This window comes from Rana temporaria (genome assembly GCF_905171775.1).
Source record: "Rana temporaria chromosome 4 unlocalized genomic scaffold, aRanTem1.1 chr4rz, whole genome shotgun sequence".
NCBI lineage: Eukaryota > Metazoa > Chordata > Amphibia > Anura > Ranidae > Rana > Rana temporaria.
This window is the reverse complement of record NW_024404455.1, coordinates 17,221-34,183: the sequence shown is the minus strand read 5'-3', so window position 1 is coordinate 34,183 and position 16,963 is coordinate 17,221. Positions and strand designations below refer to the sequence as shown.

General features: G+C 57.8%; 1 protein-coding gene across 1 annotated transcript; it reads right to left on the bottom strand.

Moving 5' to 3' along the window:
- Positions 1 to 1,489: 1,489 nt before the first annotated feature.
- Positions 1,490 to 16,675, bottom strand: ACADVL (acyl-CoA dehydrogenase very long chain; the record flags this gene model as incomplete). The annotated part of the gene is given in 8 exon segments (XM_040334301.1): positions 1,490 to 1,619; positions 2,595 to 2,739; positions 4,914 to 5,048; positions 5,922 to 5,986; positions 6,065 to 6,137; positions 6,611 to 6,688; positions 6,924 to 6,966; positions 16,543 to 16,675. Coding segments are annotated over 8 exon segments (698 nt in total), but the record flags the coding sequence as incomplete, so codon positions are not given.
- Positions 16,676 to 16,963: the final 288 nt, after the last annotated feature.

Here is a 16,963-nt window from a genome sequence, read left to right as displayed (position 1 = left end):
CTGAGACCGGACCACCATGAGAAGCCAACATACACCAGATTCCCCGAGACAGGACCACCATGAGAAGCCAACATACCCCAGATTCCCCCTGAGACCGGACCACCATGAGAAGCCAACATACACCAGATTCCCCGAGACAGGACCACCATGAGAAGCCAACATACACCAGATTCCCCCCGAGACAGGACCACCATGAGAAGCCAACATACACCAGATTCCCTGAGACAGGACCACCATGAGAAGCCAACATACACCAGATTCCCCGAGACAGGACCACCATGAGAAGCCAACATACACCAGATTCCCCCCGAGACCGGACCACCATGAGAAGCCAACATACACCAGATTCCCCCCGAGACAGGACCACCATGAGAAGCCAACATACACCAGATTCCCTGAGACCGGACCACCATGAGAAGCCAACATTCCCCAGATTCCCCCGAGACAGGACCACCATGAGAAGCCAACATACACCAGATTCCCCCGAGACCGGACCACCATGAGAAGCCAACATACACCAGATTCCCCCGAGACAGGACCACCATGAGAAGCCAATATACACCAGATTCCCCCCGAGACAGGACCACCATGAGAAGCCAATATACACCAGATTCCCCCCGAGACAGGACCACCATGAGAAGCCAATATACACCAGATTCCCCCGAGACAGGACCACCATGAGAAGCCAATATACACCAGATTCCCCCGAGACAGGACCACCATGAGAAGCCAACATACACAAGACCCCCCCCCCCCCCCCCCCCGAGACAGGACCACCATGAGAAGCCAACATACACCAGATTCCCCGAGACAGAACCACCATGAGAAGCCAACATACCCCAGATTCCCCCGAGACAGGACCACCATGAGAAGCCAACATACACCAGATTCCCCCCGAGATCGGACCACCATGAGAAGCCAACATACACCAGATTCCCCGAGACAGGACCACCATGAGAAGCCAACATACACCAGATTCCCCCCGAGACCGGACCACCATGAGAAGCCAACATACACCAGATTCCCCCCGAGACAGGACCACCATGAGAAGCAAACAAACATACCCCAGATTCCCAGAGACCGGACCACCATGAGAAGCCAACATACCCCAGATTCCCCCGAGACAGGACCACCATGAGAAGCCAACATACACCAGATACCCCTGAGACAGGACCACCATGAGAAGCCAACATACCCCAGATTCCCCCGAGACAGGACCACCATGAGAAGCCAACATACCCCAGATTCCCCGAGACCGGACCACCATGAGAAGCCAACATACACCAGATTTCCCGAGACAGGACCACCATGAGAAGCCAACATACACCAGATTCCCCCCCGAGACCGGACCACCATGAGAAACCAACATACACCAGATTCCCCCCGAGACCGGACCACCATGAGAAGCCAACATACCCCAGATCCCCCGAGACGGGATGTACACCGATATAGACAAATCCGCCACATTGGCCCGGAAAGGTCATCTCACCTGATCCAGAGTTTGCCCCCGGTCAGGGTATAGAAGCTTCCGCAGGAGCTCTTCTTTGCCGTGGTTCGGATGGACGCCGCGTCAGATCCGCTGGACGGTTCCGTCAGACAAAATGCTGCAATCGTTTCACCTAGATTGTATGGCGACAAAATTATATCCACTGATATCGCCCCGTTACCAACTACCCCCACCCCCCCGAAATCCACCCTATATACCCTCAACTACCCCCCCCCCCCCCGAAATCCTCAATTATAGACCAAGACCCTCTGAATTCCTGCTGTACCCCCATTACTGACCCCTATATACACTCGTCTACCCCCTCCCTGACCCCTATATACCCTCAACTACCCCCTCCCAGAACCCCATATACCCTCAACTACCCCCTCCCTGACCCCTATATACCCTCAACTACCCCCTCCCCGACACCTATATACCCTCAATTACCCCCTCCCCGACACCTATATACCCTCAATTACCCCCTCCCTGACCCCTATATACCCTCAACTAACCCTATATACCCTCCACTACCCCCTCCCTGACCCCTATATACCCTCCACTACCCCCATTACTGACCACTATATACCCTCCACTACCCCCTCCCCGAACCCTATATACCCTCAACTTCCCCCTCCCCAACCCCTATATACCCTCAACTACCCCCCTTCATTAATGTTTGGTTAGTTCAATATCCTCACCTCTTTGGGGACCAAAGATTTCAAGTGGGGGGAGAATGTAGCCATGAAGTACACAGGTTCTGAGGAAGATTAAGGTGCTGATTAAACTCACTTGGTGCCTCATCTGCATTAAATCCTCAGAACCTGTGTACTTCATGGCTACATTCTCCCCCCACTTGAATTCTTTGGTCCCCAAAGAGGTGGGGATATTGTACTAACCAAACATTAATGAAGAAAAAGGGGCGCCGGATTTATAGGAATGAGGAGGTAACCATTCCATTTGTGAATAATCCCACCAACTGTTCGCACACTTTACATCATAACTGTATCCCCCTCTTTCATTACCCCTTCACTGACTCCTATTACCCCCTCACTGACTCCTATATACCCCCTACCTACTATTACCCCTCCCTCTATTACCCCCCCATTACCTGAGGCCAATCGGGGCAGATACTTCTTCTTCTGCTCTTCTGTCCCATACAGGAGGATTCCCTTGAAGCCGATGGACTGGTGAGCGCCGAGAGTGATACCGACACCGAGGTCGTGCAACCCGACAACCTCCACCAGACGGGCGTACTGAGCACCGGGGAGAGAACATGGGGGAGGAGGATGAGTGTCTTACCAGCCACATCTCACCCCACCCACCTACCCAGCCCCCCTAGATCCCATCCCACCCACCCCCCCTAGATCACACCCCACCCATCTCCACCTTCTGACCAGCCCCCCTAGATCCCAATCTATCCATCTCTACCTCCTGCAACCCGACAACCTCCACCAGACGGGCGTACTGAGCACCGGGGAGAGAACATGGAGGAGGAGGATGAGTGTCTTACCAGCCACATCTCACCCCACCCACCTACCCAGCCCCCCTAGATCCCACCCCACCCACCTCCACATCCTACCCAGCGCCCCTAGATCACACCCCACCCATCTCCACCTTCTACCCAGCCCCCCACATTCCACCCCACCCACCTCCTACCCAGTGCCTCTACATCTTACCCCACTCACCTCCTACCCAGCCTCCCTAGATCAAACCCCACCCATCTCCACCTTCTGCCCAGCCCCCCTAGATCCCACCCCACCGACCTCCACCTACTACACAGCGCCTCTACAGCTCACCCCACGCACCTCCTACCCAGCCCCCCTAGATCACACCCCACCCATCTCCACCTTCTACCCAGCCCCCCACATTCCACCCCACCCACCTCCACCTTCTGCCCAGCCCCCTAGATCCCAATCTATCCATCTCTACCTCCTGCAACCTGACAACCTCCACCAGACGGGCGTACTGAGCACCGGGGAGAGAACATGGAGGAGGAGGATGAGTGTCTTACCAGCCACATCTCACCCCACCCACCTACCCAGCCCCCCTAGATCCCACCCACCGCCTCTACAGCTCACCTCCTACCCAGCCCCCCTAGATCAAACCCCACCCATCTCCACCTTCTACCCAGCCCCCCACCCCACCCACATCCTACCCAGCGCCTCTACAGCTCACCCCACCCACCTCCTACCCAGCCCCCCTAGATCACACCCCACCCATCTCCACCTTCTGCCCAGCCCCCCTAGATCCCAATCTATCCATCTCTACCTCCTGCAACCCGACAACCTCCACCAGACGGGCGTACTGAGCACCGGGGAGAGACCATGGAGGAGGAGGAGGAGCGTCTTACCAGCCACATCTCACCCCACCCACCTACCCAGCCCCCTTAGATCCCGCCCCATCCACCTCCTACCCAGCCCCCCTAGATCACACCCCACCCATCTCCACCTTCTACCCAGCCCCCCACATTCCACCCCGCCCACCTCCACCTTCTACCCAGCCCCCCACATTCCACCCCACCCACCTCCACCTTCTGCCCAGCCCCCCTAGATCCCACCCACCTCCTACCCAGCGCCTCTACAGCTCACCCCACCCATCTTCACCTTCTACCCAGCCCCCCACATTCCACCCCACCCACCTCCACCTTCTGCCCAGCCCCCCTAGATCCCATCCCACCCACCTCCTACCCAGCGCCTCTACATCTCACCCCACCCACCTCCACCTCCTACCCAGCGCCTCTACAGCTCACCCCACCCACCTCCTACCCAGCCCCCCTAGATCACACCCCACCCATCTCCACCTTCTACCCAGCCCCCCACATTCCACCCCGCCCACCTCCACCTTCTGCCCAGCCCCCCTAGATCCCAATCTATCCATCTCTACCTCCTGCAACCTGACAACCTCCACCAGGCGGCATACTGAGCACCAGGGAGAGACCATGGAGGAGGAGGATGAGTGTCTTACCAGCCACATCTCACCCCACCCACCTACCCAGCCCCCTTAGATCCCATCCCACCTCCTACCCAGCCCCCCTAGATCTCACCCCACCCACCTACCCAGATCTCACCCCATCTACCTCCTACCCAGATCCCACCCCATCTACCTCCTGCCCAGCCCCCCCACCCACCTTCTAACCAGCCCACCCCCCCACCTATTACATAGCCTCTCACATCTCACCCCACTCACCTCCACCTTCTTCCCAGCCCCCCCAACCCATCTACTACCCAGCCCCCACATCTCACCCCCAACTTCTACCCAGCCCCCCCCATCTCACCGCACTCACCTTATACCCAGCCCCCCCTATCTACTACACAGCCCCCACATCTCACCCCACCCACCTCCTACCCAGCCCCCCCACATCTCACCCCACCCACCTTCTGCCCCCAGCTGGAGACACATGCCTACAAGACAAGCCCCTCCCACTTACCTGGGTGTTATTCAGTCCCATCCCCCCCAAGTCCACCGGGACCTGCAGGCCAAATGCTCCGAGTTCCTTCAGTCCCTCCATCGTCTTCTCCTCCACCATCTGCAGGTCATCGTTCCGCGCCGGGTCATTCACCTCCTGGGGGGGGGGGGGGAATACAACATGACCTCCTCCATCCAATCACCAACCACACTGAGGGGACAATGACCGAGGACAGGAGTAACCGGGTAGAAAGAAGGGCCCCATGGACCATCCTATTGTAGGATCTCGGGGGGGGGGAGGCATCCTATTGTAGGATCTCAGGGGGGGCATCCAATGGTAGGATCTCGGGTGGGGGGGGGGGGGACCGTCCTATTGTAGGATCTCAGGGGGGGCATCCAATGGTAGGATCTCGGGTGGGGGGGGGACCGTCCTATTGTAGGATCTCGGGGGGGGGCATCCTACTGTAGGATCTCGGGGGGGACGGGACCGTCCTATTTTAGGATCTCGGGGGGGGGGGGCATCCTATTGTAGGATCTCAGGGGGGGGGACCATCCATCCAATTGTAGGATCTCGGGGGGGGGGGGGGGGGGGACCGTCCTATTGTAGGATCTCAGGGGGGGGCATCCAATTGTAGGATCTCGGGGGGGGGGGGGAACCGTCCTATTGTAGGATCTCGGGTGGGGGCATCCAATAGTAGGATCTCGGGTGGGGGGGGCGTCCTATTGTAGGATCTGGGGGGGGGGGGGGGCCCGTCCTATTTTAGGATCTCGGGGGGGGGGGGGGCATCCTATTGTAGGATCTCGGGTGGGGGGGGGCGTCCTATTGTAGGATCTCGGGGGGGGGGCGGACGTCCTATTGTAGGATCTCGGGGGGGGCATCCAATGGTAGGATCTCATGGGGGGGGGGGGGGGGACCGTCCTATTGTAGGATCTGGGGGGGGGTGAAGAAGTTGAAGGGTTTAGGGGGTGGTGTTTTTTCAGAACGTTGAACCTTCTCCCGTCTTCCCTCCTCCATTCACATGAGACTCACCTGGAAGAAGCGCGAGACGGGAGCGACCAACTCACCGAGGAACTGAGACTGCTCTTCACTCAGCACTGCGGGGACAAAGAGGGGGAGGAGTCAGAGGGGAATTCTGGGTAAGGAAGAGAGAGAGAAGAAGAGGAGGATCTCACCGGAGGGGAAGGGGAAGACTTGCTCTGCATGGATGAGGCCATTGAACATCCCAACCGCAAAGGACCGCGACTCCTGAGAGAGGAACACCGGGAGAGTCATTAGAGGAGAGGAAGGAGGACCACCATGTCTACAACACGTGACTGGATGACAACCTCCTAACGTACCGTACCGTTACCACTCCCCACTGACCACACCCAGCCAACGTACCGTTACCACCCCCCACTGACCACACCCAACGTACTGTTACCACTCCCCACTGACCACACCCAGCCAACGTACCGTTACCACTCCCCACTGACCACACCCAACCAACGTCCCGTTACCACCCCCCACTGACCACACCCAACCAACGTACCATTACCACCCCCCACTGACCACACCCAGCCAACGTACCATTACCACCCCCCACTGACCACACCCAACCAACGAACCGTTACCACCCCCCACTGACCACACCCAGCCAACGTACCGTTACCACCCCCCATTGACCACACCCAGCCAATGTATATTAATACAGTTAAGTCGACTCCAAACGGACGACTTACCACCTGCGTCTTCTGGGACACGCGGACAGTTTGTGACGCGGCTTCTGTCGCCGATGCTCCATCCTTCTCCACAACCGTCTGTATGAGAGAGATAATCAACTATTATATACAGGGAGGGAGAGGAAGGCTATGAAGAGAAGAGGGGGAGAGGAAATACAAAGGGATGAAAGTGGAGAGAAGTGAGATCCGATGAGGAGGAGGACATTCCGGAGATCCCACCACCGCTATGTCTCGTTTATAGCGAGTGATGGGGGAGGGGTAGGTGTGGTCTAGTCTTCTCCCCAATGAGAATCCATGGTGGCCCCACACTTACCTCCGCAGTTTGGGCGTAATATCTTACACTGGCGGCCGGCAACCTGCAACACAAACAACCAATTCGAGGCATCAAAACCGGGATAACCGATCCCATCCCCCACAATATAAGGACAACGTCTACTAAAGGATGTTGGATAAAATACATTGAGATTAGTGGGTGGGGTGGTCTGGTGATGGGTGGTAGATGGGTGGGGTGGAGGACAATGGTTGGTAGATGGGTGGGGTGGTCTGGTGATGGTTGGTATGGAGGACAATGGTTGGTAGATAGGTGGGGTGGAGGACAATGGTGGGTGGGGTGGAGGACAATGGTCGGTAGATGGGTGGGGTGGTCTGGTGATGGGTGGTATGGAGGACAATGGTCGGTAGATGGGTGGGGTGGTCTGGTGATGGGTGGTCTGGTGATGGGTGGGGTGGAGGACAATGGTCAGTAGATGGGTGGGGTGGTCTGGTGATGGGTGGGGTGGAGGACAATGGTCGGTAGATGGGTGGGGTGGTCTGGTGATGGGTGGGGTGGAGGACAATGGTCGGTAGATGGGTGGGGTGGTCTGGTGATGGGTGGGGTGGAGGACAATGGTCTGGTGATGGGTGGTATGGTGATGGGTGGGGTGGAGGACAATGGTCGGTAGATGGGTGGGATGGTCTGGTGATGGGTGGTATTGAGGACAATGGTTGGTAGATGGGTGGGATGGTCTGGTGATGGTTGGTATTGAGGACAATGGTCGGTAGATGGGTGGGGTGGTCTGGTGATGGTTGGTATGGAGGACAATGGTCGGTAGATGGGTGGGGTGGTCTGGTGATGGGTGGTATGGAGGACAATGGTCGGTAGATGGGTGGGGTGGTCTGGTGATGGGTGGGGTGGAGGACAATGGTTGGCAGATGGGTGGGGTGGTCTGGTGGTGTGGAGGACAATGGTTGGTAGATGGGTGGGATGGTCTGGTGATGGGTGGGGTGGAGGACAATGGTCTGGTGATGGGTGGTCTGGTGATGGGTGGGGTGGAGGACAATGGTCTGGTGATGGGTGGTATGGTGATGGGTGGGGTGGAGGACAATGGTCGGTAGATGGGTGGGGTGGTATGGTGATGGTTGGTATTGAGGACAATGGTCGGTAGATGGGTGGGGTGGTCTGGTGATGGTTGGTATGGAGGACAATGGTCGGTAGATGGGTGGGGTGGTCTGGTGATGGGTGGTATGGAGGACAATGGTTGGTAGATGGGTGGGGTGGGGTGGTCTGGTGATGGGTGGGGTGGAGGACAATGGTTGGCAGATGGGTGGGGTGGTCTGGTGGTGTGGAGGACAATGGTTGGTAGATGGGTGGGGTGGTCTGGTGATGGTTGGTATGGAGGACAATGGTCGGTAGATGGGTGGGGTGGTCTGGTGGTGGGTGGGGTGGAGGACAATGGTCGGTAGATGGGTGGGGTGGTCTGGTGATGGGTGGTATGGAGGACAATGGTCGGTAGATGGGTGGGATGGTCTGGTGATGGGTGGGGTGGAGGACAATGGTCTGGTGATGGGTGGTATGGTGATGGGTGGTATGGAGGACAATGGTCGGTAGATGGGTGGGGTGGTCTGGTGATGGGTGGGGTGGAGGACAATGGTCTGGGGATGGGTGGTCTGGTGGTGGGTGGGGTTGTCTGGTGATGGGTGGAGGACAATGGTTGGTAGATGGGTGGGGTGGTCTGGTGATGGGTGGGGGACAATGGTTGGTAGATGGGTGGGGTGGTCTGGTGATGGGTGGGGTGGAGGACAATGGTGGGTGGGGTCGGTAGATGGGTGGGATGGTGTGGTGATGGGTGGGGTGGTGTGGTGATGGGTGGGGTGGAGGACAATGGTGGGTGGGGTCGGTAGATGGGTGGGATGGTCTGGTGGTGGGTGGTATGGAGGACAATGGTTGGTAGATGGGTTGGGTGGTCTGGTGATGGGTGGGGTGGTCTGGTGATGGGTGGTATGGAGGACAATGGTCGGTAGATGGGTGGGGTGGTCTGGTGATGGGTGGGGTGGAGGACAATGGTCTGGGGATGGGTGGTCTGGTGGTGGGTGGGGTTGTCTGGTGATGGGTGGAGGACAATGGTTGGTAGATGGGTGGGGTGGTCTGGTGATGGGTGGGGGACAATGGTTGGTAGATGGGTGGGGTGGTCTGGTGATGGGTGGGGTGGAGGACAATGGTGGGTGGGGTCGGTAGATGGGTGGGATGGTCTGGTGGTGGGTGGTATGGAGGACAATGGTTGGTAGATGGGTTGGGTGGTCTGGTGATGGGTGGGGTGGTCTGGTGATGGGTGGTATGGAGGACAATGGTCGGTAGATGGGTGGGGTGGTCTGGTGATGGGTGGGGTGGAGGACAATGGTTGGTAGATGGGTGGGGTGGTCTGGTGATGGGTGGGGAGGAGGACAATGGTTGGTAGATGGGTTGGGTGGTCTGGTGATGGGTGGGGAGGAGGACAATGGTCGGTAGATGGGTGGGGTGGTATGGTGATGGGTGGTATGGAGGACAATGGTTGGTAGATGGGTGGTCTGGTCTGTTGGTGGGTGGGGTGGAGGACAATGGTGGGTGGGGAGGTCTGGTGGTGGGTGGGGTGGAGGACAATGGTGGGTTGGGAGGTCTGGTGATGGGTGGGGTGGTCTGGTGGTGGGTGGGGTGGAGGAGAATGGTGGGTGGGGAGGTCTGGTGGTGGGTGGTCTGGTCTGGTGGTGGGTGGGGTGGAGGACAATGGTGGGTGGGGTTGGTAGAAAGTTGACTAGAAATCTGTTCTCTTGTTTGATGGAATAGGATTGTACAGCGCGCCCCCGGCACACAGACTGCACTGTCACTGTACTAATAATTGGGACACCTGATTTTGGGTCACCTGACTGCCGTGGTGACCTCTGATTGGCTGTCATACATTGTATGAGACTCTCTGTGCTGGGACTTCTCATGCAGCTCTGGACAGATAAAGTCACATGAGAAGTGCGGGGGATTCAAATCATCAACTGTCACCTCTGACCCTGCGGTGGCCCCTCCTCTGACCCTGCGGTGGCCCCTCCTCCGACCCTGCGGTGGCCCCTCCTCTGACTCTCCATGGCCCCTCCTTTGACCCTGCGGTGGCCCCTCCTCCGACTCTCCATGGCCCCTCCTCTGACCCTTCGGTGGCCCCTCCTCTGACCCTGCGGTGGCCCCTCCTCCGACCCTGCGGTGGCCCCTCCTCCGACCCTGCGGTGGCCCCTCCTCCGACCCTGCGGTGGCCCCTCCTCTGACCCTGCGGTGGCCCCTCCTCCGACTCTCCATGGCCCCTCCTCTGACCCTTTGGTGGCCCCTCCTCTGACCCTGCGGTGGCCCCTCCTCCGACCCTGCGGTGGCCCCTCCTCTGACTCTCCATGGCCCCTCCTCTGACTCTCCATGGCCCCTCCTCTGACCCTGCGGTGGCCCCTCCTCCGACCCTGCGGTGGCCCCTCCTCCGACCCTGCGGTGGCCCCTCCTCCGACTCTCCATGGCCCCTCCTCTGACCCTGCGGCGGCCCCTCCTCTGACCCTGCGGCGGCCCCTCCTCTGACCCTGCGGTGGCCACTGGCCAGCGGGGGAGCCAATCAGGGGGTGGGGTGGAGTTGATGGCCGCCTGTGATGGTTCCTCGCAGTGACAGAACGAGGATCTGCGGTGTAAACAGTTGTGACCGAGGAGATCAGACAGTTCCGGGATCTCTGGGGGAGGGGCCTCTGCGTTGTCTCAGGCAGCCCCTCCCCCCACATACAGTGAGAACACATTAACCCCTTCCCAGCCAGTGTCATTAGAGCCACAAATATGTATTGATCGTGTTTTGGGGTCACCGGTTCCCAGATACCCCAGTTATGTGATCGATGTGTCCGCCGCAATGTCGCCGTCCCGAGAAAAATCTCACATCACCGAAATTACATAAATCTCTCCCATAGTATGTAGAGGAGCAAACCGATCAATATACCGATCAATAAGCCGATCAACATGCCGATCAATAAGCCGATCAACATGCCGATCAATAACCCGATCAATAACCCGATCAATAAGCCGATCAATAAGCCGATCAACATGCCGATCAATATGCCGATCAACATGCCGATCAATATCCCGATCAATAAGCCGATCAATAACCCGATCAATATACCGATCAATAAGCCGATCAACATGCCGATCAATATCCCGATCAATATGCCGATCAATAACCCGATCAATAAACGATTATTGGGATTTTATTACCACAAATATGTAGAAGAAGAAATTTGTGGGGTTTTTTCCGGGAAATTTATTGGAGTAAAAAGTAAAAGATTGATTTCCCCTCCCCCCCCTCCGGAAAGTTTCAGAAATGGCGCCGTGACTCGGTCTCCTGGAAGTTTGGCCCCTCCCCCTCCTCCGGATTGAACCAGAAAGGCCTCAATGGTGGGCGGTACCCGGGAGGAGATCTTATGATGGGATTGGATGAGGACAAGAGGCGGGATCCCGGGACAGGGAGGAGGAGTCTGAATAATAAAGGAATTATAGATGACCCAGGAGGCTCCTCCCCCTCTGTATATAGATAATGATCTATAGAGAAATTTCCTCCTCCCTGAAGAAATCTCCACCAAGACCCCGCCTCTCCCTTCCACAATCACTCCGCCCTCCTATGGGACACACCCCGATGGGACACGCAATCGCATGGGACACGCCCTCCTATGGGATACGCCCTCCTATGGGATACACCCTCCTTTGGGACACACCCCCGATGGGACACGCCCTCCTTTGGGACACCCCCCAGATGGGACACTCCCTCCTATAGGATACACCCCGATGGGACACGCCCTCACATGGGATACGCCCTCACATGGGATATGCCCCCCTGGTGGGACACTCCCTCACATGGGACACGCCCTCCTATGGGACACCCCACAGATGGGACACGCCCTCCTGTGGGACACACCCTCCTATGGGACACGCTTTCCTATAGGACACACCCTCCTATAGGACACACCCTCCTTTGGGATACCCCCCAATGGGACACTCCCTCCTATAGGACACACCCTCCTATGGGACACACCCCGATGGGATACGCCCTCCTATGGGATACGCCCTCCTTTGGGACACACCCCAGATGGGATACGCCCTCCTTTGGGATACCCCCCCGATGGGACACTCCCTCCTATAGGACACACCCTCCTATGGGATACGCCCTCCTTTGGGACACCCCCCCGATGGGATACGCCCTCCTATAGGACACACCCTCCTATGGGATACGCCCTCCTTTGGGACACCCCCCCCGATGGGATACGCCCTCCTATAGGACACACCCTCCTATGGGATACGCCCTCCTTTGGGACACCCCCCCGATGGGATACGCCCTCCTATGGGACACGCCCTCCTATGGGATATGCCCTCCTTTGGGACACCCCCCCGATGGGATACGCCCTCCTATGGGACACGCCCTCCTATGGGATATGCCCTCCTTTGGGACACCCCCCCGATGGGACACTCCCTCCTATAGGACACACCCTCCTATGGGATACGCCCTCCTTTGGGACACCCCCCCCGATGGGATACGCCCTCCTATAGGACACACCCTCCTATGGGATACGCCCTCCTTTGGGACACCCCCCCGATGGGATACGCCCTCCTATGGGACACGCCCTCCTATGGGATACGCCCTCCTTTGGGACACCCCCCCGATGGGATACGCCCTCCTATGGGACACGCCCTCCTATGGGATATGCCCTCCTTTGGGACACCCCCCCGATGGGATACGCCCTCCTATGGGACACGCCCTCCTATGGGATACGCCCTCCTTTGGGACACCCCCCCCGATGGGATACGCCCTCCTATAGGACACACCCTCCTATGGGATACGCCCTCCTTTGGGACACCCCCCCGATGGGACACGCCCTCCTATGGGACACGCCCTCCTATGGGACACCCCCTGATGGGACACGCCCTCCTGTGGGACACACCCCCCAATGGGACACTCCCTCCTATTGGACACACCCTCCTATGGGACACGCTTTCCTATAGGACACACCCTCCTATAGGATACGCCCTCCTTTGGGATACCCCCCCTCCTATAGGATACGCCCTCCTTTGGGATACCCCCCCTCCTATAGGATACGCCCTCCTTTGGGATACGCCCTCCTTTGGGGCACACCCCCGATGGGACACTCCCCCGATGGGACACGCCCTCCTATAGGATACGCCTATGGGACACTCCCTCCTATAGGATACGCCCTCCTATGGGACACATCCTCCTATGAGACACTCCCTCCTATGGGACACTCCCTCCTATAGGACACACCCTCCTATGGGACACGCCCCTTATGGGACACATCCTCCTATGAGACACTCCCTCCTATGGGACACTCCCTCCTATGGGACACGCCCCTTATGGGACACATCCTCCTATGAGACACGCCCCTTATGGGACACACCCTCCGATGGGACACGCCCCTTATGGGACACACCCTCCTATGGGACACACCCTCCTATGGGACACACCCTCCTATGGGACACACCCTCCTATGGGACACACCCCTTATGGGACACACCCCTTATGGGACACACCCCTTATGGGACACATCCTCCTATGGGACACGCCCCTTATGGGACACATCCTCCTATGAGACACACCCCCATATAGGATACACCTTTCAATGAATCACACCCCCTATGGGACACGCCTTCCTATAGGACACGCCCCCATATGGGACACTCCCTCACATGGGACACGCCCTCCTATGGGACACCCCACAGATGGGACACGCCCTCCTGTGGGACACACCCTCCTATAGGACACACCCTCCTATAGGACACACCCTCCTTTGGGATACCCCCCCGATGGGACACTCCCTCCTATAGGACACACCCTCCTATGGGATACGCCCTCCTTTGGGACACCCCCCCGATGGGATACGCCCTCCTATAGGACACACCCTCCTATGGGATACGCCCTCCTTTGGGACACCCCCCCGATGGGATACGCCCTCCTATGGGACACGCCCTCCTATGGGATACGCCCTCCTTTGGGACACCCCCCCGATGGGATACGCCCTCCTATGGGACACGCCCTCCTATGGGATATGCCCTCCTTTGGGACACCCCCCCGATGGGATACGCCCTCCTATGGGACACGCCCTCCTATGGGATACGCCCTCCTTTGGGACACCCCCCCCGATGGGATACGCCCTCCTATGGGACACACCCCCCAATGGGACACTCCCTCCTATTGGACACACCCTCCTATGGGACACGCTTTCCTATAGGACACACCCTCCTATAGGATACGCCCTCCTTTGGGATACCCCCCTCCTATAGGATACGCCCTCCTTTGGGATACCCCCCCTCCTATAGGATACGCCCTCCTTTGGGATACGCCCTCCTTTGGGACACACCCCCGATGGGACACTCCCCCGATGGGACACGCCCTCCTATAGGATACGCCCTCCTATGGGACACATCCTCCTATGAGACACTCCCTCCTATGGGACACTCCCTCCTATAGGACACGCCCTCCTTTGGGGCACACCCCAGATGGGACACACCCCCGATGGGACACGCCCTCCTATAGGATACGCCTATGGGACACTCCCTCCTATAGGATACGCCCTCCTATGGGACACATCCTCCTATGAGACACTCCCTCCTATGGGACACTCCCTCCTATAGGACACACCCTCCTATGGGACACGCCCCTTATGGGACACATCCTCCTATGAGACACTCCCTCCTATAGGACACACCCTCCTATAGGACACGCCCCTTATGGGACACATCCTCCTATGAGACACGCCCCTTATGGGACACACCCTCCGATGGGACACGCCCCTTATGGGACACACCCTCCGATGGGACACACCCTCCTATGGGACACACCCTCCTATGGGACACACCCTCCTATGGGACACACCCTCCTATGGGACACGCCCCTTATGGGACACACCCTCCGATGGGACACGCCCCTTATGGGACACACCCTCCGATGGGACACACCCTCCTATGGGACACACCCTCCGATGGGACACACCCTCCGATGGGACACACCCTCCGATGGGACACACCCTCCTATGGGACACACCCTCCTATGGGACACACCCTCCTATGGGACACACCCTCCTATGGGACACACCCTCCTATGGGACACACCCCTTATGGGACACACCCTCCTATGGGACACATCCTCCTATGGGACACGCCCCTTATGGGACACATCCTCCTATGAGACACGCCCCTTATGGGACACGCCCCTTATGGGACACACCCTCCTATGGGACACACCCTCCTATGGGACACACCCTCCTATGGGACACGCCCCTTATGGGACACATCCTCCTATGAGACACACCCCCATATAGGATACACCTTTCAATGAATCACACCCCCTATGGGACACGCCTTCCTATAGGACACGCCCCCATATGGGACACACCCACGTGTGGGATTATCACTTGCTCTCTTACAGGAAAGGGGCGGGGACTGAATTTTGGTTCCATAGACCTCAATGGAGGCTCTGAGGAATCGCAGGACCCTCTCCCCTCCCCCATCCATTATATATATAGTGTGTGAGGAGGATACGGGGTGAAAGGTCACGGGGCGGGGAGAAAGGAATATTAATAAGTATCAGAGGAGGGGGGGGAGGGGAGACACAGGTCATGTTTTCAGGATTTCCCTCAGATAATAATCTCCTGTGCAGAATAATGGAAATCCTGGAAACATGACCTGCTGGAGGTGACTGAGGAAGGTAGGTGGAGGGGTGAAGGGAGAGGTGTAAAGGAAGGTAGGTGGGGTGTAAAGGAAGGTAGGTGGGGGGAGAGGTGTAAAGGAAGGAAGGAAGGTAGGTGGGTGGGGAGAGGTAGGTAGGTGAATGGAGGAGGGGAGAGGTGTGGAAGAAGGTAGGTAAGTGGGGAGAGGTGTAAAGGTAGGTAGGTGGGTGGGGGAGGGGTGTAAAGGAAGGTAGGTAGGTGGGGGAGGTTTGGGGGAAGATATGTGGAGAGGTGTGGAGCAAGGAAAGTGGGTGGGGGGAGGGGTGTAAAGGAAGGTAGGTGGGTGGGGGGAGGTTTGGGGGAAGGTAGGTGGAGGAGGGGAGAGGTGTAAAGGAAGGAAGGAAGGTAGGTGGGGAAGGGGAGAGGTAGGTAGGTGAATGGAGGAGGGGAGAGATGTGGAAGAAGGTAGGTAAGTGGGGAGAGGTGTAAAGGAAGGTAGGTGGGGTGTAAAGGAAGGTAGGTAGGTGGAGGAGGGGAGAGGTGTAAAGGAAGGAAGGTAGGTGGGTGGGGAGAGGTAGGTAGGTGAATGGAGGAGGGGAGAGGTGTGGAAGAAGGTAGGTAAGTGGGGAGAGGTGTAAAGGAAGGTAGGTAGGGGGAGGTTTGGGGGAAGATATGTGGAGAGGTGTGGAGCAAGGAAAGTGGGTGGGGGGAGGGGTGTAAAGGAAGGTAAGTGGGGAGAGGTGTAAAGGAAGGTAGGTAGGTGGGTGGGGGGAGAGGTTTGGGGGAAGGTAGGTGTGTGGGGAAGGGGAGAGATGTGGAAGAAGGTAGGTAAGTGGGGAGAGGTGTAAAGGTAGGTAGGTGTGTGGGGGAGGGGTGTAAAGGAAGGAAGGTAGGTAGGTGGGGAAGGGGAGAGGTGTAAAAGGTAGGTAGGTGTGTGGGGGAGGGTGAGATCGGTAGGTCACCTCAGGACGGATCGGGAAATTCGGATCATGGTCGGTCTGTCGGTCGCAGCGGCTCCAGAAGGTCAGTATGACACAGACTCCGCCCACTACCCAGTCATGTGACCGGAGAAAGGGATTCTGGGAAATGTAGTTGACTAAAAACGGATGTCCCGCTGTTCATCAGATAGGGCGACACGTCAGGATGTGTAACGGAAGTGACGTAGCCTCGCCGCCATCTTGCTACACCCCGCATTCCAGCCCAGTAATGATAGAGTGAGATGGCGGACATCTTGTTACACCCGCCGGAGTTTTGTATTTTACACTTTTATGTAAATGAATGATCTCATATCGTCACATTCACCGCTGAGACCTCCGTATGACGTCACATGTGGAATAATTCACACCAATCTCTACATCCTGAATGTCAGCAGGGCGCCGCCCG